Source organism: Myotis nattereri (genome assembly GCF_964212035.1).
Source record: "Myotis nattereri genome assembly, chromosome: 1".
Lineage (NCBI taxonomy): Eukaryota > Metazoa > Chordata > Mammalia > Chiroptera > Vespertilionidae > Myotis > Myotis nattereri.
The window spans coordinates 228,884,008-228,910,214 of record NC_138075.1 but is presented as its reverse complement, the minus strand read 5'-3'; the positions used below and the strand labels follow the sequence as shown (position 1 = coordinate 228,910,214).

General features: G+C 64.7%; 1 protein-coding gene across 3 annotated transcripts in view; it reads left to right on the top strand.

Annotated features, from left to right (window-relative positions):
- The window catches only part of ABLIM2 (actin binding LIM protein family member 2), a 104,819-nt gene that overhangs the window by 52,601 nt on the left and 26,011 nt on the right, over positions 1–26,207 (top strand). Inside the window, exons 8-17 of one of the 3 annotated variants that reach the window (XR_013996030.1) lie at positions 1,009–1,067; positions 6,021–6,098; positions 7,075–7,218; positions 8,663–8,695; positions 10,086–10,206; positions 12,986–13,084; positions 16,985–17,083; positions 17,497–17,550; positions 23,261–23,313; positions 23,975–24,113. Coding sequence is in view for 1 of the 3 variants with exons in the window: in XM_081091869.1 (XP_080947995.1) it covers positions 1,009–1,067; positions 6,021–6,098; positions 7,075–7,218; positions 8,663–8,695; positions 10,086–10,206; positions 12,986–13,084; positions 16,985–17,083; positions 17,497–17,550; positions 23,261–23,313; positions 23,972–24,113 (882 nt within the window). In the remaining 2 variants the exon portion in view is untranslated. Of the gene's footprint in view, positions 1–1,008; positions 1,068–6,020; positions 6,099–7,074; positions 7,219–8,662; positions 8,696–10,085; positions 10,207–12,985; positions 13,085–16,984; positions 17,084–17,496; positions 17,551–23,260; positions 23,314–23,971; positions 24,114–26,207 lie in introns of all 3 variants that reach the window. The other 2 variants (XM_081091869.1, XR_013996029.1) reach the window with 2 other exon arrangements.

Sequence of the window (26,207 nt, the reverse complement as noted above, 5' to 3'; positions counted from 1 at the left end):
CGTCTGGCGGGAGGGGTGCCCCCCGAGGTGCCCGCCCCCACCGTGATCCGTGCTCTCAGTTCCTCCTGCCGCCAAGCCCTGTGGGCAGGACGGCAGCGTGGGGACACGAGCTCACACATGGCGGCCTGTCAGGAACAAAGAGACCCTGCCCGGCCCTGGCTGAGGCCGGCGCCCACGTGTGAACTGGTGCCTGCGGTGACTCCCCAGGCCCGCCGCTCCTGCCTGCTCCCGCCTGCTCCCGCCTGCTCCCGCCTCCGGTCTCCCGTCTCCCGTCTCCCATGAGTTAGATGAGGTGTGACCAGGCTGAGGTTTTCGAGCTCCAAGCCACGGACCCCAGGGCCCCACCCACCCTGCCTGGACCCCCAGACCCTCTGCCTGGTCTGCCCGGCGCAGGGCTCCACGCAGGTGTAAGCTGCCAGGTGACTCGTGCAGTGAATCTCTGAGGAGCAGGGTTCCCCCCGACCAGCCCTTCCTCTGGGCGGCTTCCCAGCACAGACTCTTCCCAGGAAACACCGGCCGGGGTGTGACGCGCATGGTCATCGGGTGAAATAACGAGTCGATGTTCCTGTTTGCCCACTGGGTTGACCAAGACGAAAAGGAAGGGCGTGTCCCCCGCCCCCGGGTCCTGAGCATCCGAGGAAGCGGGCCCCTGGCCTGGCTGGTGGGGCGCAGTGGGGAATGGCCCACAGGCCTCAAGGCCTTACCAACGCCACGGCGGGGAGCCCCCGCGGACCTGGGAGACGTGGCGGCTCGTGCACCCGGCCCGTGGCCTAGAGATGAGCCTGTAGGAGCCGGGAGCTCGCGGTGTGTCTGCCGTGTCATGTCCCCGGCCTGGGCTGTGCGTCCCCTGGGGCAGGGCTGCCACCTGCTGTCAAGCCCAGCACAGAGCGTGCCCAGGACCCCCTGGAGGGGGTGGCTGAGTGGACATCCCTCCGTGTGTGAGCCCCCCCCTGGTCCCCCACGGCCCTGCCTCGGGGCGGTGGCACTAACCCCGGACTCTGTCCCCAGGCTCCTCCATCTGGCACCCGGCCTGCCGACAAGCAGCCAGGACTGAGGACAAGAGCAAGGTTGGTACGATTCCCGATTTCTCCCGCTGCGTCTCCACGCTCGGGTGGGACTGTCATGCAGTGGAGGGGCCGCCGGCAGCGCCCATGGGCTGAGGGGCGTGGACAGGACGTGGGGGGGTGTCAGGTGTACACAGGGCGTTCTGGGGTTGATGCAAGGTAGCTCCTGGGGCTCCCTGCCCTGCCCTCTGACCTCCTCATCTGCTCAGGGGATGCCGATGGCCTTAAAGATTTGGGGACAACTTTGAAGTTAGCGAGTCCCCAAGTGGTCACCACCATTTTGTCTCAATTCCCAGAATGGTCACTAGAATGGCAGGCCCTGGGGTTTGGCACAAGAGGAGCCCCCACTCCCCACCACCTCCTTCCTCCTCCTCGCTGCCACCTCCCCGGGGCCAGGCCCTGACCCCACCGCCCGGGGCCTTGACCCCGCCGCCCGGGACCTGACCCCGCCGCCCGGGGCCCTGACCCCACTGCCCGGGGCCCTGACCCCACTGCCAGGCCCAAGCCCAGTGCGGGACTTTTGGGAGGAAGGAAGGGGGCAGCCGTCCCTCAGCTCCAGGACGCAGAGGCCGTGGGCGGACGTGTGACGTGTTGGTTTCCTGTGACCAATCCCCCACATGTGAGACCAGGAAGCCACAGGTACATGGCCCAAGGTGCCGGGTCAGAGTGTAACCGGGCTCTGGGGAGAGCCCATTCCTGTCCTTCCTGTGTCTAGAGGGGCCACACCACTGCCCGTCACCCCCTCGCCTCATAGGGGCCCTGCGGTCACCCTGGGCCCCGAGAATCCAGGACAGCCCCCGCCCCCAGCCCCTCAGTCCGTCTGCAGAGTCCCTGTGGCCACACGAGGCAGCAGCCGCAGGGTTGGGAGTTAGGCTGTGAGCCTGTGGGGACGCTGCCTGGCCTCCCACGGCGACAGGACTGACGGGCACCGTGTCACGTGCATGGCCAGGCCGTCGTCTGTGGCCGCACACGGCAGCTGTCCGTCACCCTCTCACGCAGCTGATTACCCCACACACTGCGCCTGGGCCGTCGGCCTCAGAGATGAGCCGGGCAGCACGCCCACCTCCCAGCGCCACAGTCCTTGACCCTGCAGTGACCTCCAGGGCCTGACCTTTGTCCATGGACACCTCCATCCTGGAGGCCAAGCCCAGGCCTGCCAAAGGGACCCCACGCCGAGAGGCCTCCAGACCCCACGCGTGTGCACGGGGAGACTGACCAGGGGTGGGAAGGGGACGGAGGCCACACAGGGACAGCCAGGGTGGCCACAGCGGCTCCGGGTTCTGGACGCGGCTGCTGAGCTGGACCCTGGCCTGAGGGAGCCCAGCGCCGGCCTCTGCTCTCCGCTGGAGGCCACCCATGCTGATCGTGGCCTGCGCCCGGCAGAGGGAGGCTCTGCAGTCCAGAGGGACAGGGAGGGAGGGGTCACGCCCGGGGCTGCACATCCGTGGCTTCCTGGGCTGTTCCCAAGGCGCTTTGGGAACATTTGGGGGGAGGCTGCAGTCAGAGAGCGGCTGCCCCTGGGCGCTGTGCCCTGGCGCTGGCGCCTGCCCCTCGGTGCCCCGGGATGGGATCCAGGCCCCAGCCATGCCCTGCTTGTCCCTCGTCCCCCCTCCCCAGCCCTCAGAGCCTCTCTGTCTTTGCCCAGGAAATGAGGGTAGTGTCTGGGGCCTGGGCGGCCAGGCGGACGGGGTGGGTCAGCTGGTTCTCCCCGGGGACTGGTGCCCGGGACAGTTCTCCGGCCAGCTGGCCGCTCTGGCCTGGGAGACAGGAAGAGAGAGCCAGTTAATGACCATGGCCCCGCCAGCCCCACTAGCCCCGCCAGCTCAGGGTGCGGGGTGGGCCAGAGAACGGCGGCCCCTGAAGACGAGGCAGTGGTCATGGCCTCGTGAACTCCTGAACCGGCCCCGGTCAGGGTGGCGCCAGTGACCTGGTGGCCGTAGGAGAGCTACCTGCCCGTCCTGGGTGTGCTCAGCAGTCCTTCACCAACGGCCCCTCTGCGCCGGGCCCTGGGCCCTGGGAGGAGGCTCCTTTCCTGCCCTTGGAGTCCAGCTGTGCCTCTGCCCGGCTGTGTGACCTCGGGCGAATCACTGGCCCTCTCTGAGCCTCGGGCCCTCAGCTTTAACCTGGAGACGGGTGGGTATCAGACCCCCGTACGCTGTGGGTGAGACTCGTGTGCACCAGGCGCCCTGTGACCCTGGAGGAGGCTGAGCGTAGGGTTGGGGGGGTGGGGGGCGGGAAGCTGTGGCCCCTTCCGATTGCGGGTGCAGACAGACCCCGGGCTGCTGCCGACCCAGCGCCAGCGCACGGGCCAGGGCAGCGCCCAGGGACCTGTGGGCCCTCCCCTGCGAGACGCTCCCCGGGGTGAGGGGCACAGGGCCACTGCCGCTGCACCGGGCTGGCCGGGGCTTCCTGCCGTGGCCCAGCTGGGCCTGAGGTGAAAGTGAGGTGACCTCGGAGCCCAGCTCCCCACGCCGTGTCTCCCCAGACACGGAGCCCCGGGGAGCGTCTTCGGGCTCCTAGAGGAGGAACCGAGGTGCTGAGGGTTTCAGACGTGTGACATGTGTGTAGACATCAAGGTGGACGGTAAAACAGGCCACCTGACCACAGGGACGGCGAGAAGGCAGACCCCGAGTTACCTGCCTCCGAGTGGCCATCGTATCTGGGGAGGGGGCAGCTGGGGACCTGGGGCTGCACTGTGGGTTCGGGCTGAGCTTGGGGGAGACCCCTGCCCCCGCCGGCCTTCGGAAGCCTGTGGTCTAAGGGGACAGGCAGTTCTGAGACTCCGCTCCATTCAGCAAGCAGAGCCCAGTCCAGGGGCCGGGGAAAGCAGGTCAGGCCTCCCAGAGGAGGCGGCCCCGCGCTTGGTCCCGGAGGATGCCAGGGGCATGGAAGGGGGTGGGCCAGGCTGACGAGTGGGCCATGCAGAGGTGAGCCGCAAGCATCACGCCCTCTCCCCTCTCTCCCTTCCAGATGCAGAAGCAGGTTTGCCGGGGCACCACCCCCTGTGCCTTCCAGGTTTGTGCCTGATGGCTGGCCCTGGTGTTGTCCCGTCCTCGCTGCTGTCGTGCTGCGTGTAGGGGAGCTGGGCGTGCTCCGCCGGGGAGGGTGGCCCCATGGTCTGTGTTAGTTAGTGTCCTGGGCTGACAGCGCTCCAGGGGCCTTAAACAGACACCCCTTTTCCCCGCCCTGGAGGCTGGAGGCCCAGACCACGGGGCAGCAGGGCGGCTCCTCCCAAGGCCTCTCCTTGGCGTGTAGAATGGCTGTCTCCTCCCCATGTCCTCACAGGGTCGTCCCTCTGTGTGTGTCTGTGTCCTAAGCTCTTCCTTTTTAATATATTTGTATTGACTTCAGAGAGGAAGGGGGAGGGAGAGAGAGAGAAACATCAATGATGAGAGAGAATCGTGGACCAGCTGCCTCCTGCACGCCCCCTACTGGGGATCAAGCCCACAAGCCAGGCATGTGCCCTTGTCCAGAACCAAATCTGAGACCCTTCCGTCTGCAGGCCGACGCTCTATGCAGCTAGCTAGGGCAAGCATGTCAAACTCAAAGGCGAACATGGGCCAAATAAACAAGGTTTACGTGTATGTGGCCGCAAAAAAACAAAAGCTTCAATTTTCATAGAAACTTAGGTTTATTTCGATAGAGACGTGCTGAAGACGAAGGGCTGAGATAAAGGAGTCACCGTTAATGAGTATTTGTTGTGGGCCACACGTGGCCCGCGGGCCACAAGTTTGACATGTTGAGCTAGGGCTTACTCTCCCCTTGTAAGGACTCCTCACATTAAGTCAAGGCCCCACGTAGCTTAATTAGGGCTTTGAAGGCCTGTCTCTAAACACAGCCCTGCTCTGGGCACTGCGGTGAGGCCTTCCGCATGCGAGTCGGGGACACCACTCGGTCATAACGAGGCCCCGTCCAGGCTGCTGGCACTGCAGCAGCTGTGGGTGCTGAGGGGGGCCGGCCAGAATCGGGGGGACAGGGGTCTGCTTAGGAAAGGAGAGGGGAGGGGGCAGGGGTGTGGGGAGAGGAGTCCGCGCTATTGGCTGGGAGGCCCTGCGCGGAGAGGGTTCCGTTTAGACGGGCGAGAGGGAGAGCTAGTGGGGCTGGGCCAGGCAGGGCCATGCTGGGCCAGGTGAGGGGAGCGGCAAGCCACGCCCTGCAGGCGGATGGACACAGGTGCGGTCATCGGGTGGAGCCGGAGGCGAGTGTCCACGCAGACACGGGTCAGGCCTGCCGTGGGAGCAGAGGAGGCCGCGGTCCGGGCGCCGTCACCTCGGGGGAAGCAGGAGATGTGCTCGGGAGGCGAGGGGCAGGACGGGGCTCACACCGCAGGGGGCACTCGGGCCAAGAGGAGAGCTCGGCGTGAGAGCGGCAGCAGGGACCTCCGGGGGCTGTTGCTGAGACCTCGCTGGGGTGCGGGACCCAATGCGGTTCCTGCAGGGGCTGCCGGTGCTGAGAGAGGCGTGGGGCGGAGTCGGGGGCCTGAGGGCGGACTGTGGCCTGGAGCCCAGACTGGCCTTTAGGTTCAGGGACCGTCCCTAAGTCTGACAGCAGAGCCGCTGCTGGCCTGCGCTGCCCCACGTCCCGTAATCTGGGCGGAAAACGTCCCCGAGCGGCACGGCTCTGGGTCGGAGGCGGCCTTGCCCCTGGCGCTCAGAGCCCCTGGCTGCTCCTGTCCCCCTGGAATGGGTCCTCTCTGCGCCATGAAAGCTCGCACTCGTCGGCGCTACGAACCCGCTGGCGTGCAGCCGTGTCACCGCGGTCTGTCTGACGTCTCCAATTGTCCGTGCGAGCTGCCTGTCGCCGTGAGAATGCTTCACCCTGACAAGGAAAAGAACCGCCGTGAGCCGGCCCTCTGGGCCGCGTGACTGACGGCTGCCTTGGGACCGTCTTTCCTGACACGTCCTGTTTTCCGTCCCCATCCCACCCCCCCACCCCACCCCACCCCCGCTTCCCCAGGAGACCAGGACGTCCTCCGAGAGCATCATCTCTGTGCCTGCGTCCAGCACCTCGGGGTCCCCCAGCCGCGTCATCTATGTAAGTTGGGCTCTTTCTATGGGGAGGGGGCCTGGGGGCGTCACTGAGCCGGGCGTCGGCGCTGCCATCCCCGCGCAGGGACTGGTGTAGACCTCGGGAAGCTGACAAGAGCCTCCTCCCCGTGGGCGGAGTGACCCCACTGCTCCCCGGGACTGTGGGGACAAGGGCGCGAGGAGGTGCTCACAGCTGCTGTGGATGACGGTGTAAAAGTGACATCGCCCCACGCCCTGCGCCAGGGCTTCCTGAATGACGTGCCGGGCACCCGTGGGGTCAGGCAGGCGTGAATGCCCTGCAGATCCGTGCGTGTCACCGTGGAACGTGCTCCGAACGTGTTCCTAGGGAAGCACGCTGAGGATCACATATTATGAATCCATTATCGTTCAGGAGGGTGTGTGTATGTGTATATGTGTGTATGAGTGTGTGAGCGTGTAAGAGTGTACATGTACGTGCGCATATTAGTGTGTGTACGTGTTTGTAAGTGTACATGTGTGGGTGCATTTGTATTTATAATACTTGCTTGTCTGCACACATGGCTGTGTCTGCATGTGTGTATACATGTGTGCAGACGTGTGTCTGTGCATTTGTGTGTGCATGAATGTGTTTACCCGCATATGCATGCCTGTGTGCATGTGTCTATGCGTTGTCTGTGTGCACACAGAGGTGTCTGTATGAATTATTAGATCATGACTGAGCATCACTGTCCGCCCGTGTCAGGCCCGACACCAGGACAGATCTCTGACCCCTGAAACCATCCACTGGGGCCACCTCTGCCCCTTCGTGGAGAGGCGTGGGCCCGAGAAGGTGCTCCCTCAGGCCACGGCGGCCCCTCGTGGCCTGGTTTCAGGACCAGGCCCACGTGATCATGAGGCCTCCTGGCCCCTTAGGCGCTTCACCCTCACGGGGCTGGGCGCAGGCTGGCTCCTCCACACCTGCCTCACTCGGGTCTGACGGTGCCGCCGCCCTTTCCCTCCCACAGGCGAGGCTGGGCGACGAGATCCTGGACTACAGAGACCTGGCTGCCCTCCCCAAGAGCAAGGCCATCTACAACATCGACCGCCCCGACATGATCTCCTACTCGCCCTACGTCAGCCACGCGGGGAACCGGCAGAGCTGCCTCGAGGTACGGCCGCGGTGTCGGCCCGCGGGCGGGTGGCGGCCCCGGCGCAGGCCCCTGGCTCTGTCCTCGCTGCTGGGCGACGCGGGGCCTTCACCCCCAGAGACGCGCCCTGGGCGTCCTCTCTAAGGAGCCCCGCTGCGCTCTGCCCGGACGCCCCTGGCAGATGCACGCAGCTCCCTGGGGCCGAGCCTGGGGAGCCCTGTGTGGCCGGGAGCAGGCAGGGGCCGGTGTTCGGGAGATGATGGGAACGGAGTAGCGCCTGTTTCTTGCGGTTCAGGACCATTTTCACGACGTGCGAAATGCAGTTTTCCTTTATCCGGTGCCTTCAGCCTGCTCCCCGTCACCTGCCGGGCCCGTCCCGTCCCCGCGCTCCCTGGCGTGGCTGCACCCGGATGACTTACTCCGTGGGCCCCGTGGGCAGCGTCCATGACTGACTCTCAGGCGCAGCCGCCCTCCCTTTTCTGCGGGGTCGCCGTTGGTGCCCAGTTTTCCGGGGTGGTTTTGAGGTTCCCGTGTGACCTTGTTGCCTGTGACCAACGGGAGTGTCTGCCAGCTGGCAGCCCGGTGCGTGTGCCATTCGAGTGGGAGGCCTGGCGGGAGAGCCCTTCCCCCCACGTGCCCGGCCCTCCTGTCTGAGTCTCCAGCAGGGCCGCCGGGGAAGGGAGGCTGGGGCCCGGCCACCACGCTGGAGGTGGTGGTTGGCGCCAGCCCCGCCAGCCCCGCTGACGTCTGCAGTCACAGTGGCTGGTCACGGCTGGCAGCTCAGGGCAGGGCCGGGAGGGTGAGGCCAGAGGGGCCGCTCCTCACTGGCTCTGTCCCTGGGGGCAGGCAGGGCCCCAGGTGTCTGAGTGATCAGTCCCAGGAAGAGGCTGGTGGGCGGGGTGGAGGGGAGGGTCTGACCTGCTCCCACCGCCCGCTGCCTGAGCCGAGCCTGGCAGGGGCCTCCTCGCCTGTCCGGTCGGGCTCTGCTGGAGGCGCTGGGAGAGGGTCGGGAGGCCACGCCACTTGGCTACCACCCCCTGGAGCCAATGTCCGTGGGGCGGACGGTGCTCACCTACTCTAATGGGGGAGGGGTGGTCCCTGGCTGGGAGGCTGGTCCCTGCTCCCAAGGCCCCCACCAGCAGCGCCGGCCTCCCCGAGCCCCAAGCCCCGGAAGACTCTCTTCCTTGGTCTCCCAGGGCGTCGCCTGCCCACGCCCTGAGCCAAGCTTCCTGTTGGAAAACTCCTTGGACAGCAGGGGCGCTGGGGGGCCGGGACGGAGACCAGCTCCACTGTGCCCGCCTCTTTCTCGGGGTGCCATCCCTTGACTGCGTTGCTCCAAAAAGAAGGTCTGGGAGCCCCGGGGTGGGTTCCCGTCCCTGTCACGTGAGCGTCTGTGCCCGTGTGTCTCCCCACGAGCAGCCGCCGGGGCCGCGGGCTAACAGGCTGCTCTGTGTTGTGTCCACAGTCGCCCCAGTTGCTCTCGCCAACGCTGACCGAGGTAACCGCGCCCCCACACGTGCTCGCGTGCTCCCGGATTATAAACATAACCACCTGCCGCCCAGAGGGCTGGGGGCCTGGCCGTGGCGCCCGGGGCCACGCGCTCCTGCCTCGGTGCCCCCTCGGCGTTGGTTATTTTTATGATCGCGTGGCCCCTGCATGCCTCCCTGGCGCCCCTGCAGCCCTGCAAGTGCGGACGTGGGGCCCGGCCCATGGTATGGGTCACGGCTCCTTGGAGATACTCCGGGCACCGGGGCACCGGCCCAGCTCCTGCGCCTCACGGGGGGACATCCGGGACGTCCTCGCAGATGAACATTCTGGAGGCATTTCTCTGTCGGGCAGCATCGGTCACGGGCAGCCTGCTTCTCCTGTTTCTCAGGGTTAATGAGAACAGAGAGAGAGAGCTGCCAGCCAGGCTCCAGGCTGCGTGGGCATCAGACCCTGGGACCCTGAGCCCCACGGGCAGGCAAGGCGAGGAGACAGGACACCTGAGGGTGTGACCGGCCCCTGGGGCTGGCAGAGGACGCCCGAGACACAGAGGGACCGCGGGACTGTGGCTGCCTAGCGTGTGCCGTCTCCAGGGCTGGGCCAGGCTGAAGGGCTCGGGGTGCAGCACCTGCACGAGGCCTGGCTGAGCTGGGGGGCATGGCGGGGAGGCGCAGGGCAAGCTTCGGGGACGGTGACTCGCAGTTTGGCTGGAGAGTGAGCCCCAGGAGGTGGTGGTCGGCTGGGAGGGTGGGAGCCCTGAGCGCCAGGCCCAGACTCTCACCTTGCCATCCCCACACTGGCCTCGGGGGCCAGAGCAGCCGCATCCACCGGCGGCCGGACACTGGGCTGGGTGTCAGGGCTCAGGGCCACGTGCTGAGCAGAGGGGGGCCCGCGGCCTGCTCTTCCCTGTCCCACGTGCCACGCCATCTCACGCCGCCTGCCGCCCGCTCTGACGCTCTGAGCAGCTGCTCATCCTGCTTGAACGGAGTCCGCCTTGTCCGTGCTTGTGGGTCTGGCTCAACGGGGCCGTGGCCTGGACCCTATCGAGGCTGGGGAGAGCGCAGAATCTCAGTGGTTCTCAAACTGTGTTCCAAGGAGCCTTGGGTGCTGGGAAGGCCTGCAGGAGGGGAGCTGACGGGTGTGGGAGGACTGGGTGCCTGCAGCTCCATCGTGGGAGCCTCAGCCGCAGTGGGGCTGGTGGAGGAGGCGGCCCTGCCCTCTGGCCCCTGGGGGCACGGGCACCATGCTCAGCCGGCAGGAGTTCAGCACCAAGGCCAGCCCCCTGCCGCCTCCCCTGGCCCACAGGTGCAGGGAACTTGGCTCTGAGGCCAGGGAAGCAGACACTGAGCGGAGGGGGGTGGGCCGTGCTCGGCTCCGTGCTCACCAGGCGTTTTCCCTCCCAGGGAGACCAGGACGACCGCTCCTCCAGGCAGTGCCGCACCTCCAGCCCCAGCTCCGCCGGCTCGGTCAGCCTTGGGCGCTACACCCCGACCTCACGGTCGCCCCAGCACTACAGCCGGCCAGGTACTTGGCCCCACGGCTCCTTTGACCCTCCAGGAAGCAGGGTTTCTTGTTGCTTTTCCTGCTATGAATCAGTCTCTTATGTACACCGGGCAGGTGTGGGCTGCCGGTGGGCAGTGGAGAACCCGTCCATCGGGAGGGGGCCCCTCGTGTCAGGGCTGGGGGGGTGGCTGCGAGGCAGCGGGTCCCCCTGCGGGTAGAGGAGCTGTGCGTGAAGCTCACAGGCACGGCTGAGCACGTGGGAGCAGCTCTCGGAATTCATGTCTCAGTAGAGCAAACGCCAGGAAACAAAGGCACAGAGATGGAAGGAACCCAGTCAGTTCCCGCTCACGAGGGCCTGGGAAGAGGAAGGCAGAGTCCGTGTCCAGAGAGTAGAGTCATTCCCCTTTGGCGCGTCAGCCGTAGCGGGCGGTGGCCCCACGGACAGCAGCCCCGTGGGAACATGGGCAGGAGGCCAGCACCAGCTGCTCAGAGCAGGGCGAGCCCGAGGAGGTCCCTCCCCCCTCCTACCCCATCCCTGCTTGGTGCCCCGCTGTGGGCTGCTGTCCCTGAGCTTCCAGACGCCTCGTCGCCCTTAGAGTGTCAAAGTCCCAGGGACACTCCACACACAAAAAGGACACTGCCTTTTTGAGGGATTTTTTCACGCTGCTTCCTCCTGGCCAGCCGCTGCATGAAGCCATTTCACATCCATAGACAGCCGCTTAGTCTTGCAGCCTCTGTGGAAAAATCACAGCCCATTCATCTGCAAGGTTACTGTCCTGGGCTCCCTGCAGTGTGGCTGGTGCGCCCTGCTCAAGAACACTTTCCATACGTGTTTGGAAAGTGGATAAGTGAATGGGAGAGCGAGCGAGCGAGTGAGTGAGGGACTGAGTGAGTGAGTGAGGGACTGAGTGAGTGAGTGAGGGACTGAGTGATTGAGTGAGGGACTGAGTGAGTGAATGAGTGAATGAGTAAGTGAGGGAATGAGTGAGGGACTGAGTGAGTGAGTGAGGGAATGAGTGAGGGACTGAGTGATTGAGTGAGGGACTGAGTGAGTGAGTGAGGGAATGAGTGAGGGACTGAGTGAGTGAGTGAGGGAATGAGTGAGGGACTGAGTGAGTGAGTGAATGAATGAGTAAGTGAGGGAATGAGTGAGGGACTGAGTGAGTGAGTGAGGGAATGAGTGAGGGACTGAGTGAGTGAGTGAGGGAATGAGTGAGTGAGTGAGGGAATGAGTGAGGGACTGAGTGAGTGAGTGAGGGAATGAGTGAGTGAGTGAGGGAATGAGTGAGGGACTGAGTGAGTGAGTGAGGGAATGAGTGAGTGAGTGAGGGAATGAGTGAGGGACTGAGTGAGTGAGTGAGGGAATGAGTGAGTGAGTGAGTCAATGAGTGAGTGAGGGACTGAGTGAGTGAGTGAGGGACTGAGTGAGTGAGTGAGTGAATGAGTGAGGGACTGAGTGAGTGAGTGAGGGAATGAGTGAGTGAGTGAGTGAGGGAATGAGTGAGTGAGTGAGTGAGGGACTGAGTGAGTGAGTGAGGGAATAAGTGAGGGACTGAGTGAGTGAGTGAGGGAATGAGTGAGTGAGTGAGTGAGGGAATGAATGAGTGAGTGAGTGAGTGAATGAGTGAGTGAGTGAGTGAATGAGTGAGTGAGTGAGTGAATGAGTGAGTCAATGAGTGAGTGAGGGACTGAGTGAGTGAGTGAGGGACTGAGTGAGTGAGGGACTGAGTGAGTGAGTGAGTGAATGAGTGAGTGAGTGAGTGAGTGAGGGACTGAGTGAGTGAGTGAGGAACTGAGTGAGTGAGTGAGTGAGGGACTGAGTGAGTGAGTGAGGGACTGAGTGAGTGAGTGAATGAATGAGTAAGTGAGGGAATGAGTGAGGGACTGAGTGAGTGAGTGAGTGAGGGAATGAGTGAGTGAGTGAGGGAATGAGTGAGTGAGTGAGGGACTGAGTGAGTGAGTGAGTGAATGAGTGAGTGAGTGAGTGAGTGAGGGACTGAGTGAGTGAGTGAGGGACTGAGTGAGTGAGTGAATGAATGAGTAAGTGAGGGAATGAGTGAGGGACTGAGTGAGTGAGTGAGTGAGGGAATGAGTGAGTGAGTGAGGGAATGAGTGAGTGAGTGAATGAGTGAGTGACTGAGTGAGGGAGTGAATGAAAGAATGAATGAGGGAGGGAATGAAGAATGAATGAGTGAGGGAATGAGTGAGTGACTGAGTGGATGGGTAAGTGAATGGATGAGGGAATGAATGAATGAATGCCTGAGTGAGGGAGGGAATGAAGAATGAATGAGGGAGGGAATGAAGAATGAATGAGTGAGGGAATGACTGAGGGAGGGAGTGAATCAGTGAGTTGAGAGCGACTGAACAGGCAAGCACGCGAGTCAGGGAGTGAAGGGCCCTCTGCTGACCCCTGACTGCTATATGTGGGTCACCTGGGCTTGTGGACTGTTCCCAGCCGGGTGGGAAGTCCAGAGAGCCAAGAGCTGAATCTCGGCTGCTGAGGCCCTGTGATTGTCGGGGGGCAGTCTATCCAGCTGCCCTCCACCAGCGTCCTTGATCACAAGGAGCCCCAGGAGGGGAACGGGCAGGGCACAGGGGCCAGCGGTCCTGTCCCCAGAGCGCGGGGCCTCTGCACCCCAGCCCGGAGCAGACTAGTGGAGGGCGCCTCTGGCGACTCCCCTCCCCGAGGTCTGCCTCCTTGGCGAGAGGAAGCAAGCGTGTTCCTGGCAGGAGGGCCTAGGGCTGGTGCGGCTCTGCGGCCCCGGCCGGGCGGACTGACTTGCTCTCTGTTGCCCTGCAGCTGGTACTGTGAGTGTTGGTACCAGTAGCTGCCTGTCCCTGTCCCAACACCCAAGCCCTACGTCCGTGTTCAGGCACCATTACATCCCCTACTTCCGAGGTAAGGCGCGCAGTGCTGCAGGCGCCCCAGGGCGCTTGCCACACGTGTGTGTCGTGTCCGTGTCGCCGCATGGCTTCCCGAGCCCTGTGTCTCATGCCTGTGCTCCTCGCTGTGTCTCGTGAGTCCAGCTCCGTTTCCGTTCGTGTGTGAATGTTCCTGGGGGGGAAGTGTAGGCACCTCGTGGTGTGAAGGATGAGCAGTGAGGTGAGGAGAGGGGTGGAGAGCTGCAGGCAGAGATTAGGGCCTCTCCACCGCGGCCCTCGGACCTACATCACCTCATTCCGTCCCCACCTGTCACTCCATGGGCGCAGGGATGCCAGCGGCAGGTACCAGGACCAAAGGCTGAGGCTGAAGGGGGCAGGGATGTGTCCACAGTCAGAGCACAGGGTGGCCTGGGGCGGACGCACACCCTGCCTGGCTCCCACTCCTGCCTCTTCCCAGGGCCAGACCCTGCACGGAAGCATGTGTGTCCGCCCCGCTGGGAACATGGCCCAGCTCTTCTTCGCCCACCTGCTATGGACTGAATTGTGTCCCCCCCAGAATCCATATGTTGAAGCCCTAACCACCCATGTGACTGCCTTCAGAGAAGGGTATTTAGGAGGTTATTAGGGTCACACGAGGGCCCCAGACCCGTGGGATTGGTGGTCTTATAGGCAGAGGAAAGACCACAAGACCTCTCAGCCACTCTGTGGGCGCTGAGGAGCAGCCACGTGGAGACAGGGACTGTCGACAAGCCAGGAGGGGAGCTCGCACCAGAAACCAAGCCTGCTGCTGACTTCCAGCCTCCAGAACTGGGAGGAAGAAATGTCTGTTATCTGAGCCGCTCCGTCCATGGTGTTTGTTACGCAGCCCTAGCTGACTCATACACCACAGAGACTCAGCAGGAGCAGAAGCAGCCGTGCTGTCCTGCCTTCTGTCCCCAGGGGATCAGGAGGAGGCAGGCTCTGCAGGTTTACACTCTCACCTGACGGTCACCAGACAGGCTCCTTGCTTCTCTTATATCATCACCATCACTGGCTTCCTGTGGCCTCATCGGGTCTGCTGGGAAGAGAGCCCCTGGTCCTGGGGACCACGTCCTCCTGGAGCACCGATCCTGCCACCGTGGTCCCTGCTGGACCCACTAACTCTTGAAAAGTGGCCAAGCTGGAAATGGTGCATTTTGTGGCAGGGCGAGGAGAGGAACTGTCCTGTGGAGAAACCTGGCACCACCCTGACCTCGGCCAGGGGACCTGGGTCAGCATCACGTGATGGGTCATGTGACAGCAGGTGCCCTGGACCCGATGGGGTGAGAGGGCACCTCTGTGGTCTTCCTCCCAAGAACCATGCCCTCCGTCTAGTCTGAGGAAAACATCAGGAATCCACCGCGGGGCCTTTGGCAGAGCCCCTGGCCCACGCAGAGCCGGTCGTGAAGGACAAGGAGAATCTGAGAACGTGCCGAGGTCCAGAGGGCCCAGGAGAGGGACGGCTGGACAGGACGTGTGTCCGGGGGATCCTGGGCCAGGAAAGATCTTCAGCTAAAAACGGGTGAGGCCCATGTCAATGTGGCGTTTGTGGAACCCCGTTGCCGCGATGCCCGTGACATGAGCCCTTTGCTTGAAGTAAAAGAAGGCGGCTTTTCAACGGCCAGGGCTCCCCATCGCTAGCAAGCACCGCCCCCACCCCCTCACCCCGTCTGGCGCCCTTTCCTTCTCGCTGAAGGATGAGCCTCCGCAGACGTTGGAGCCGCCTCGGTCCCGGGCCACCTCCCTCGGGAGCCAGAGCCTCGCCAGGAGGGACCTGTGTGCCTTCTCCTCGGCAGCACAGCGGCTCCTCTGGTTCCCTCCGTCCACGGTGACTCAGCTTGGGATTTTCCGCCAAGGCCCGGAGGAAGCGGGTCCCGGAGCCGTAACCGGAGCCTCCCGGGCCCCACAGCCCTATCCCTCCTGCGGAGGTGGCCACGGGGGGGATACGCCCCACAGGCTGTCAGGACGTTCTGACAGCTGACGTGGCCCCGCGCTGCACGTGGCCTCGCGCGGGGCCGATGCTAGCGGCGCCTTTTATTACCGTGGACCTCGCAGTGAGCGGGCGGCGAAGGGAGGCGGTGCCCCTGAGCCTGACCAGGAAGCGTCTGGACAAGTGGGGAGGATTTGAAGGGGGTTCCAGGCGGGCCTGAGGGGGAGGCGAGGGGACGCCAGGAGGGAAGGGTGTGAGCAGAGGCATCACGGTCTGGGACCGAGGTCTCGAGGGGTGGTGGCTGGTGTGGAAGCCCTGAGGGCGGAGGTGAGGGGGTGTAGTGGTCCCGGGGCCACCGCGGCTGTGTCCCAGCTGCCCCTGGGCCTGGGCCCCCTGAGCGCCGAGTGGAGCTGGGGACTCCTTAAGGAAATGTGCACACAGATCCTGCTTGTGGCCTGGGAGGACGCTGCGCACGGGCTGGGGCGCTGGGGACCGGAGGCCTGTGACCTGTGAGGCTGTGGCCTGGGCGGGATGGGGGTGAGGCCATGGGTTCGAGGCAGAGGGAACGAGCCCTGTGAGGCCTCCCGGTTCAGGGCCCTGCCAGGAGCCCGCCGCTTGGGCATGGCGCCGGCTGAGCCGCGCTCACTGTTCTGGCATCCGAGCGGGCGGGCTTGGTGCAGTTGAGTCACAGCCACCTGTAGGGTGGCCTGGGAGCCCTTGCTCCCTGGGGTGGTGCGCAGGCAGGAAGCTCAGGGCGGCTCCACACGGCGCTGGGGTACAGCCGCCAGGGACAGGCAGGGCTCCCCCCAGGAGGGGCTGGGCAGCTGCCTCCCTGATGTCCCATCAAGGCCGACTGGTGGCATGGGGCCCAGGCACAGGAAGATGCTCAAAGTGACCCGCAGCCCCTCTGTGGCCTCGGCCTGGTGGGGGCCCTGGTGCGGCTGCTGGAGCCGAGCTCCACCCACCCTGGGAGCCCCAGGCCCTGCACACCACCCAGGCGAGAGCTCTCTGAGCCGGCACCTCCCCGGCAGCCAGCATGCGTCCCCGCCGACCACCTCCCCGCAGCACAGGGCCGCCCGCTGTTCGATGCGGCCTCGTCACCCCGGGCCCTGTGGCGTGAGCAGCTGCAGCTCCACGGGATGTTTGGGGTGGCGAGTGGCCCTGCCCTTGGCCGAGCTGTCATCGAGCGAGCGGGGTTCCCTGAGGCCACGGGAGGGGAGGCGCCGCGCCTCACTGGTCCTCCCAGGTCCCATGCCATTGCATTCTGTCTGTCACGTTGTTCCTTAAACACGGGTGGAAGGGGGCGCACCTGGGGACCAGGGCCGTCCACGCTGTGACTTGATAATCCAACCTTGTTCGCCAAACAGCAGTGGCACATCCTGGTGGGGCGAGGAACCGGAGCCTGGACCAGGGTTCTTTCCCTTTAATTTGCCACACGCTCGCCTCGGGGCGGGAGGGGCGGGGGGCGGCTGCTGATGCCCACGCGGTCTCGCTCCCCTGTGGCTGGTGAATTTCCACCGCGGCTTTGCGGACCGACGGTGATGAGGGCGAGCGCTGGAACCCCGTGTGGATGCCCATGTGGCCTCTCCAAAGAGGGCAGCACCGTTTCAAACAGATAGGAAGGGGCCTGGGCCGATGCCAATACCAGCGCCCAGAGCCGCAGACCGCGTGCTCCCCAAGGAGACCGCCATGCCCCCCAAGGGGAGGGGCTCCGCCGAGGCGGCCAGGCCGCCCTCCCGGGCACCAGGAGCCATGGCGCTCAGCCCTCGGAGCCGCTGTGCCTTCGCCACGGGGCCCGGGGGAGGGTGGGCGTGAGGTTGGATTAACAAGTCGTGGGCCCGTGTGGAAATGCCGGGCAGGGGCTGGGGGCCCACAGGCAGGGGAGACGGGGTCACCGAATAAGCTTTCTCGCTTGAAATGCTCTGCTCTGCTCCCCCTGCTCTCCGCTGTCTGCGCTTCGGCCTGGAGGCAGTGAAAGCGGCCGCAGCACCCCCAGCCTCTCGGTGCTGTCCGACAGCAGGCCGCCCGCCACCTACCAGCAGGCTCCGCGCCACTTCCACGTCCCAGGTAGGCACTGACGCGGCCCGTCTCACCCAGCGGGTGTGGGGGGATTCCTCTTGGTTCCCCCAGCCTCCCCCCAACCCCCCCCAGTCCTAAGATGCTTAAAAAATCAGCAAATGGGTTTACACATCCCCCCACTTCCTGTCTCCAAAGGCCCACAAACACCAGGGAGACACTGTGTCCCCGGGGAGTGGGCTGGAGCGAAGGGCTGTCTGGGCCAGCGGGCGCCCTCTGCCCCTCCCCCCGGGGCTGGCACCAGGGCTGACTGAGGCTTGGTCTGAGGCGGTGGGCCTGGTGTCCGCCGAGGGCGGGTCCCCGATCTTTCTGGAGACCCGGATCCGGGTGCCTGGGGAGCGCTGACCGGCCATCCACTCGCTTGCTGACCTGCTCTCTCTCCTTTCTGTCTGTCTTCTTCACAGACACTGGCGTCAAAGATAACATTTACAGGAAGCCGCCCATCTACAAGCAGCACGGTACCGTGCCTCCTCGCTGTGCGCTCCCGCATGCCTGCCCCCGCTCCGAGCCCCCGCTCCGAGCCCTCACTCGGGTTGTGTGATGCCTGATGCCCCCCTGCAGCGGCCCTGAGCCTGAATGTTAAGTGCACATTCGCTCAGGCCCAGGGCAGGCCTCCGCATGGAGGCCAAGGAAGGCGGGTCTGATCAGGGCACCCTGTGTGGCAGAAACCCGAGGCTGACGCTCACGGCCGGGCTGGGGGGCGGTGTGCTGGGCCGGGCTGGGGGGCGTTGTGCCGGGAACTGGCTCCGGTGGCTGGAGTTTGCTGCGTGGAGAGAAGCAGCCAGGCTGACCGCAGCCGAGGAGGGAGGGACAGGTGTCTCGGGTCACAGCACGAGCCAGCCCGTCTGCGGGAAACAGGACAAACCGAGTCGGTCGGTCATCCCCGCGTGGGAATGAGGCCCTGAGTGGTGGGAATCGCTGGCCAGAGGTTGAACGCCGAGCCTCCAGCGAGGAGCTGCTTGCATCAGCAGATCGGGGCTGAGAAGCCGAGTGGAGAGAGGATCTCGGGCCCCCAGCCTCCTCACGGGTGGCCACCCAGGCCCACTCCGCCTGAGCCTGCGGGGCAGGTGCGCAGGGAGCGGTGGCCGAGCCATGGCCCAGGAGGCAGGAGGCCGGAGGCTCATGGTGTCCCCGTCTGCACGAATTTCTGGGTGATTTGGGGCATCACCTCCATGAGCCGGTTTCCTCATCTGCAAAATGGGACGGGCCCCTCCACCCTGCCCTCCACGGGCTGCCGGTGAGGACACCGTGGGGGTGTGCTGTTACCACGTTGCTAGGAGACGGGCAGAGGAATCCCCACACCGGAGGGTCTTGCTCAGATGCAGCCAGAAAACAGCACGTCCACACGGACCCCTGGCTGGACGCTCCCAGGGGGATGGCACACGCGTGCTCCTTGCTCGCTGGCAGGTCACGGGCCGGGGCAGACGCGGGCGGCTTGCTGTCCTCAACGCAGGCGCCCTGTGCTGGGGGGTGTCGGCCTCTTCCCAAGACAGCAAGAGAGAGAGTGAAAAGCCTGCTTTCCAGGGCGAAGGGTGGCCTTTCCCGCTGCCTCCCAGCCCGGGCGCGGAGAGCCCAGATCTTCCCGAGGGTCCGAGAGGGACGGGCTCCCGCGGGGGTGAGTGGGGAACCTGAGGCCCAGCTGAAGGATGCGCCGGCCTCCGTCACGCAGCGGGTGCTCGCCCGGCCCGCGCTCGCTGCAGAGGCTCCTCCACAGGGTGCGGAGGGGAGAGGCAGTCGGTGAGGTCACGGCGTGGCTGGGTGGCTGTGGCCCGGCCAGACCTGAGGCAGAGCTGCACCGGGGGTCGGAGGGGGCGGCCAGCGGGGATCCTCTGGGGTCACTGTTCACCCGGAGATAAATGCCTCTCCCCTCCAATGGCACGTGAACTCCCATTTGCCTGAACCCTGAGCAATGGCCGGACTCCTCGGCGCGTTCCAGATTGGGGCTTGCTGACTCCTTTGTGAACGAAATGGCGTGCAGCGCCTACTTGGACGTACAGAGGGCCCGCACGTGGTCGCTGCGGACTGGCCTCACCCGCATGCCCGGCTGAGCCCGTGCCCGGCGGGGCGGTGGCACGCCGTTGAGCGCCAACCCGTGGCAGGTGTTGGAATGTGATATGGCTTCCCCACCCCGTCGGCATGGCATGTGCCCTGTCAGAGGCGTGTGTGTGAGCATGCAAGCATGCGTGTGACTCCATGCATGTGGGCATGTAACCCCCCCGCCCCAGTCTCAGCAAACGGACCAGCCAGCCGCCTCTGGGGGACGGAGGAGCGCGACTCGGGCTGGGGGAGCCCTCGAACTCCTGAAACAGACGGCGGTGACGGCGCTGTGGGCGGGCCTTTGATTTCATCTCACATAACACACTCGGCGAGCTCCAGACTTAGGCTTTCTCATCGATGTCGCTGATTTTCAGCTCTCCAGTCCCAGCTCATGCCAAGCTTTTCTTAACTCTGCATCACCCTCTCCTGGCGCTCTGGCCTTCCTCCCCCGGCCAGCGGGCGGCCAGGCCTGTCGGGCGGGGGGACGAAGGTGGGGACGAGAGGACCAGCCCTCACGAGGCTGCCACTGGACGTGTCAGGGCACGTGCGCGCTCGGCACGTCAGCTCGTTTCCTGCTGACTCTGAGGTCAGGTGGTGGAGTGACCAGTCAGTGGCCAAGCTGAGGTCCACACCCAGTCTGCCTGCCCCCTGACCTCTGACCCCTGGCCCTCTAGGCCGCCTTTGACAGCATGGAGGCCCCGCAGTATTTTCTTGTAATTACAGCAGTTCCGACTCTCCTTGGCTTTTTTAAAGTAAAAGAATAAGAAAGAGAAGAAAGGAAGCAAAAGGAAATGACTGGGGCGTTTTAAACGGGGAGCTCCCGCCCCAGTGCGGGCAGCAGCAGAGCGGCAGCAGGGGCGGCCGTAGGACAGGCCCCCCAGCGGGTACACACCCTGAGCTCAGAGCTCAGGCGCCACGGGGACATGCCTGATGTTTCCCGAACGCCAGCCCCTGGCAGGCACGTTGTGGGGCGGCCTCGATGCAGTGCACAGCCCGTCACCGGAGCCCACACCCCCAGAGGCCCCTCTGGACGGGGTTCATGGCCGCCTCCCTCGCTCTCCGGCCTCGAGGAGGTTTACGTGAGGCTGCGCTGAATCTTAGCAGAGGGCAGGGCTTGGTGTTCCAGCCCCCCAGGGCCGTGAGGCGGGGCCCGCTGTTTAGATGGTTTATCAGCGGTTCTCAACCTGTGGGTCGCGACCCCTTTGGTGGTCGAACGACCCTTTCACAGGGGTCGCCTAAGACCATCCTGCATATCAGATATTTACATGACGATTCATCACAGTAGCAACATGACGGTGATGAAGTAGCAACGAAAATAATTCTATGGTTGGGTCACAACATGAGGAACTGTATTTAAAGGGCCAGAAGGTTGAGAACCACTGGTTTAAAGAGATACAAGAGGCCCTGGCCAGTGTGGTCCAGTGGGTGGGGCATTGCCCTGTGCCCTGAAAGGTCACCTGGTTGATTCCCAGTCAGGGCACATGCCTGGGTTGCGGGCTTGATCCCCAGTAGGGGGTGCACAGGCGGCAGCTGATCGATGTTTCTCTCTCCCTTCCTCTCCCTCCTCTCTCTCTAAAATTGTAGGAGGTAGAAGGACGCCTCCCCGGTTTCCCAGGAGGCGGACATTGTCTCATCACCACCAGCTTCCCAGTAACGGGGGGTGGGGATGGCCCTCCTGCCTCTCGGAGCCTCCCCCATACCAGACAGCAAAGGGGCCCCCATGTCATGACTGTTTCTGTGGCCCCTGCTTTAAAGCAGGAATGAGTCAGGTCTCGTGTGCCCCTAGGGCTCCTGGGCGGTGGGGTTGAGTCTCGCTGTGGTTTGGGGGGCCTCCTGGGATGGAAAAGGGGAAGGCAGGCTCCACATCCAGGAAGGAAGTTAGAAACCCCGTGGTCATGGGGTGCCACCAACACAGGTTCCCGGAGACACCCAGGGGTTATCAGCCTTTCCTGCGGCCAATGCCTTCCAGGCTCCGAGGAGCCGCCGGGTGTGGCAGGAAAGGCACCTGACCCGGGGCCCTGTCCTCCGGGGGCTAGTCCTCTCATGACACTGAAACAGCAGCCGAAAATCCGCCCCAACGTCGGCCTCTTGACTATTCCCAGGTCTTCAGACCTGAACTCCCCCCAGGCCACAGCGTGCACATTGGCGTCCTCACAGCTCAGAGGAGTGGGCGTCATCCGCCCACTTTATAGATCAGGAAACTGAGGCTCGGAGCTGTAGGGAGCAGCCGCAAACAGTGCCAAGGGCCGGGAGGTCCCGTGTCTCCCGCCCAGGCCGCCTTTCTCCGGGGCCTGGCGTGAGCCGTGCGGCTGCAGACGGGCCCTGTGAAGGCTGTGGTTGGCCAGGAGCTGGCGTGTTGCAGAAGGAACGTGTAAATCTTGGCGGATGCTCCTTTCAGACCGCGGGGTTGTCCGTGAACCCTGCGTCGGGAAGTCCGGCCCCAGCTGCCGTCCTCGGCTGTGGGAAGTCCTCGGACCCAGGGTGGCCCGTGGCCCTGGCCTCAACTCCGGATTCCATGTAGCAAAGGGCCTCGGGTTTTTGTGCTTGCAAATGGCCCCCGCATCAGTCTGGTCCGTCGAGGCCTCTGCGGGCTGGACGGGGCAGTGTCTCCGCCCTCAAATCGCCACTGGCCTAGTGGTCCTGGGGCTGCTGGCAGCCGCCACGAGCCCCGCCGATGGATGGCAGGCGCTCCAGAGTCCCCTCCCCAAGGCCGTTGTCTGGGCAACAGGAGAGCCAGCATGGGCACGTGTCCCCCCTGGCCCTGCCCCCAAGTCCCCCATCACCCCGCTCTCTGTGCAGGCTCCCCGTTAACTTGCCTCTGCGAGTGGGAGGCGGGTTTTGGATTTTCATGGTGGAACGCGTCTCTCGCTGAAGGAGAGGAGGCGGCGGGGGAGGGAGGAGGCGTCGCGAGACCGGACGGGCCTCAGCTGTGGCCTTGCCTCATTGAGGTCCTGGAGGCCAGTCCCCAGGCTCCCAGCTCTCTGGCCTGATGTCGGCCTTGTCCTTGATGGTGTGTGGGGCAGGGCGCCCCAATAGGCGACCAGGCCCGGGCCCTCCACAGGCGGCAGGCAAGGGCCCCCGCGTGTCCTTGCCACACGGTCTCTGTGGCAGATGGGAGGCCCAGGGTCCTCCTTTCGTTGCTCCGTGCTTGGGGTCGGCATGTCAGTTCGGGTGCTCGGGGTGGATCTGTACAGACTGAAGTGGGCGCTGTCTTCCCGGGTCAGACTTGGTAGGAGAGCACGCCATCCAGCTGGGGGCACCGCTCTGAGGCTGGGGAGAACACGGCCGTGACTCGGCTCCACACCACGTGGTCACCCCTGGGTATACCTTCTACCTTGTCATTGCCCTTCGTGGACTGTTTCCAGTGATTTGGGGGTGGCCAGAGGTGAGGGGGGCCGGTCAGAGGAAGGACCAGGAGTCAGGCCGCCTGGGTTCAAAGGGCAGCCTCTGCTACCCGCTGACCCACGACCTTGAGGAAGGCGGGACATCGCTCTGAGCCTCAGTCCTCCGGTCTGTGAAGTGGGTTGTGTGGTGACAGGCAGCGATGCCCGTGGGGCACCCGGCTGAGTGGGCTCAGGGCAGGCTGGATGGCTGAGACCTCCTTAGTTTGAAGTTAAACCCTGGTAGGAGGAAGTGTTCTTCACAATGTCCTCTCACTGCACCCCGGGGGCTCGGCTGGATTTTAATGAGGCGTCACTTCACCCATCTGCTCTGGGTGTTAAGGCCTGGGTGCACGGGCACACGGCCGCCCAGCGCTCCTGCCCAGCCCCTCCAGCTTGCTGGCACCTCCGCCCTCCAGAGGCGCCCACTGGGGCCTCGTCTTTATTTCCCATTTTAAAAAATACATCTTTACTGATTTCAGAGAGGAAGGGAGAGGGAGAGAGACAGAAACATCGATGATGAGAAAGAATCATTGCCTGACTGCCTCCTGCGCATCCCACACTGGGGATCGAGCCCGCAACCCGGGCCTGTGCCCTGACCGGGAATCGAACCCTGACCTCCTGGTTCATAGGTCGCTGCTCACCCCCTGAGCCACGCAGGCCTGGCATGATTATTTCCAATTTTTGAGCCTAACTGGGGCCTGGGAGCCAGAATAAAGGGCGTGTCCTGACGGACGGCTTTCCCTTCCAGCTTCGCGGCGCCTGGATGGGGAGGACGGGGGTTCCGACCAGGACGGCAGGAAGGTAATGCGGCGGCCGGTCCCAAGGGCTTGTGCAGGAGAGCTCGGGTCTGTGGGCGCCTCTAGCTGCAGCCTCGGCTCCTCCCCTTGGATGCTCCTGAGGGGTCCCTCCCGTCCGTGAAACAGGCACCAAATCCCAGCGCCGGTGGGCTCCTCCCTGCTGCCTCCTCTGACCTACGGGGCGGCCCAGCCCCTCCCGGGTCCCATCCTGTGCCCGGGCGGCCTGCTTACGGCTTTGTGACTGGCCGGTGTCTGAAACGAGAGGAGAGTGAGCCGCAGGGCGCTCTCGGGCACAGGAGAGGATTGTTCTAGAACGGGTGTGGCAGGTGTTTTCAGTAAGAGGCCAGAGGAGACCCCTTGGGCTTGGGGGCCACGCCAGCCCGAGGCGATGCACGAGGAGGGGGGGAGGGGGCAGGGGGAGGGATGTGTCCCCATGCGCTTTCATCACCAGCGGCCTGCGGGCGGGGCTGGGCCTTCCGGCCCCGGGAGCTGCAGCCCCTTCTCATCCTTCAGGAGGGAGGTGTGTGTGGAAAGAGCCCCCGGCCGCTCCCCCGAGTGAAGCCATTTGGGCCCCGGACCTCCCTGGGCCTCAGTCTCCCCATCTGTGAAGCGGGCGGAGCCACTGCGGATGGCCTGGAGATCACGCCCCTTGTGTTTCCCAGCAGAAGGGCAGCTGGCTGATTCTCCAGGGGGACGCGGACACGAGGACCAACTCGCCCGACCGGGACAGCCAGCCTCTGGCCCTCAGCAGCGGGGTCGACAGAGACCCTCTCCAGACGGGCCCGGGGGACGGCTTTTACTCACGTGAGTGGTTCTTCTGAGCGAGGCGCCATCCTGAGGCCCGAAACACCTCGCGGCAGAGGGCCCCCCCCCCCCCCCCCCGCACCGCAGGCCGCTCCCCCAGGTGGAAGCCTTGCTCCTTAGAAAAGCGCAGGTGCCAACCCACGGGCCCGAGGGCGACGCGCGGAGCAGGCCCTTCGTGCTGGCCCTTCCCTCGAAGCCGGAGCCGCAAGCGGGCGGGGAGCCGCGCAGGGAAGGCCCTGGGCTCCAGGCTGGACGCGGGGCCGTTTCCCTCCGGAGCAGACGCGCACGGTCCAGGCAGCGGGGCCAGACTCGGAGCGGATGCGGCCTGTCCTGGACCCACGCTTGTCCTGAGCCAGGGACCGGGAGCTGGGGCTTGGGGTCCCCAGGGAGTGCGAGCGGCAAGGTGACGGCGCGAAGCCTGAGTCGGAGCCGTCTGCAGATGCAGGACACTCCCGAGGGCCTCGCTCCCAGGGGCTGTGTGCCGCCATAGAGGGGGCTCTCGGGGGACCCGGCGTGGTCTCCGGGTCCCGGGGCGGATGTGGTTTCCTGGGGCCAGCTCGAGCCTTAGCGGGGAGCAGAGGCCGAGCAGGGACGGGTGTGGGCATGAGAACACGGAGGAGAGATGCCGGCTTTGCCTGAGACAGTCCTGGGTTCAAGTCCCCACTCACCATGACCGGCCTCGTGGCGTGGCATTTCGCCTGTCGCTGGGCGTCAGTCCCACTGTGTGCCTGGCTGGTGTTTGAGCCCTGAAGGAGGTGATAGGTGTGCACAGCCGGCGCATAGTAGGTGCTCAGCAAAAAGACCATCTCATCCTCGCCCTCATCCTCATCTGGAGAGTGATCTGTGGGAGAGCGGGAGGGGCTTGGACATTATTGTTAAAGAAAAACTCAAACGAAAGAAGGGTCATTGTTTTGTGTGGATTTGTAAGCAGGAGTCTTAGCACCCCCACCTCCTGGGGTGCAGCCGGTGCACAGGGCTGATGTCACCACGGGCAGGTCACCCCCAAAATGTCCCCCGAGGGACTTGTCCCGGGAGGCGGCGTGCTTGTCCTGGAGTAGGTCTGGAAGGGGTACGGCAACTGCCCGTCCCCCCAGCAGGCAGGTCGCGGGGTACAGGGTCACAGGAGAGCCATGGGCAGACTCCCTCCCAGCTCCCGGCACCCAGGGCCCCAAGGGTGCAGGACTTGCACACAGGCCCTGGGCCGTCGGCGTAGACAGTGGGCCTTTCTGCTTCGAGCATTTTCCTGACAGTTGTGTCGGGAAGGTGGGGAGCCCCTACCACCCCCGCTCAGTAGCCCCATGGCAGCCCCTGCCCTGGGGACAGCGTGGCACCAGCCCCGGGTCCAGAGCCCGCAGGAAACTGGGGGTGTGGGCGGTCTTCTCCGCTCCAGCCCTCCCCTGGCTGCGTAGTAGGGGCCCTCCTCTGCGAGGCTGCTGGCATGCCCACCCCCACTCTTCTCGCGGGAGGCCAGCTGCTTCCCCCAGGGGTTCCCTCTTATGCCCGTGGCTCGGGCTGGGGGGAAGGACACCGTCCTGTGTCGCTGGACCCTGTGGGTGGGCCTGCGCTGCTCAGGGTCCCACCGTCCTAACCTTCAGGTCCTTCCTCTCCTTTGCGGTTCCCACGTGCCCCCTGGTGGTCAGAGGAGGCTGCCGGGCCAGGGTGAACAGATTGAGGAGCCCAGATCCTGGGTGCGAGCAGGCAGGAGGAGGGGCGGGTCAGGGTGGCCCGGGCTTGTTTCCCCGCCGCTCGCTCTGCTTCCCCATCTGTACATGCCACGGCGCGGGGCAGGGCTGTTCGCGGTGTCCCACAGGTGGCGGGCCCCGCGAGGCCCGAGGCTGTGCCAGCTGTTTCGAGTGGCCTGTCACACACCTGCAGGGCTTGTCTGTCCCCTCCGCCCCTGGCCGCCTCGTCACACCTGCACGTGAGGCCACAGGTGGAATGCAGTCGCTTCCCATGCAGGTGCCCTGGCCCGCAGGAGCCAACTGCCTGGCCGGAGCCAATGGTCTAAGTGGGGCATTTCCTCCAGAGAATGCACGGTGTGTGAATGTGTGTGTGTGAGTGTGCGCGCGTGTGTGTATGAGAGTGTGTATGTGT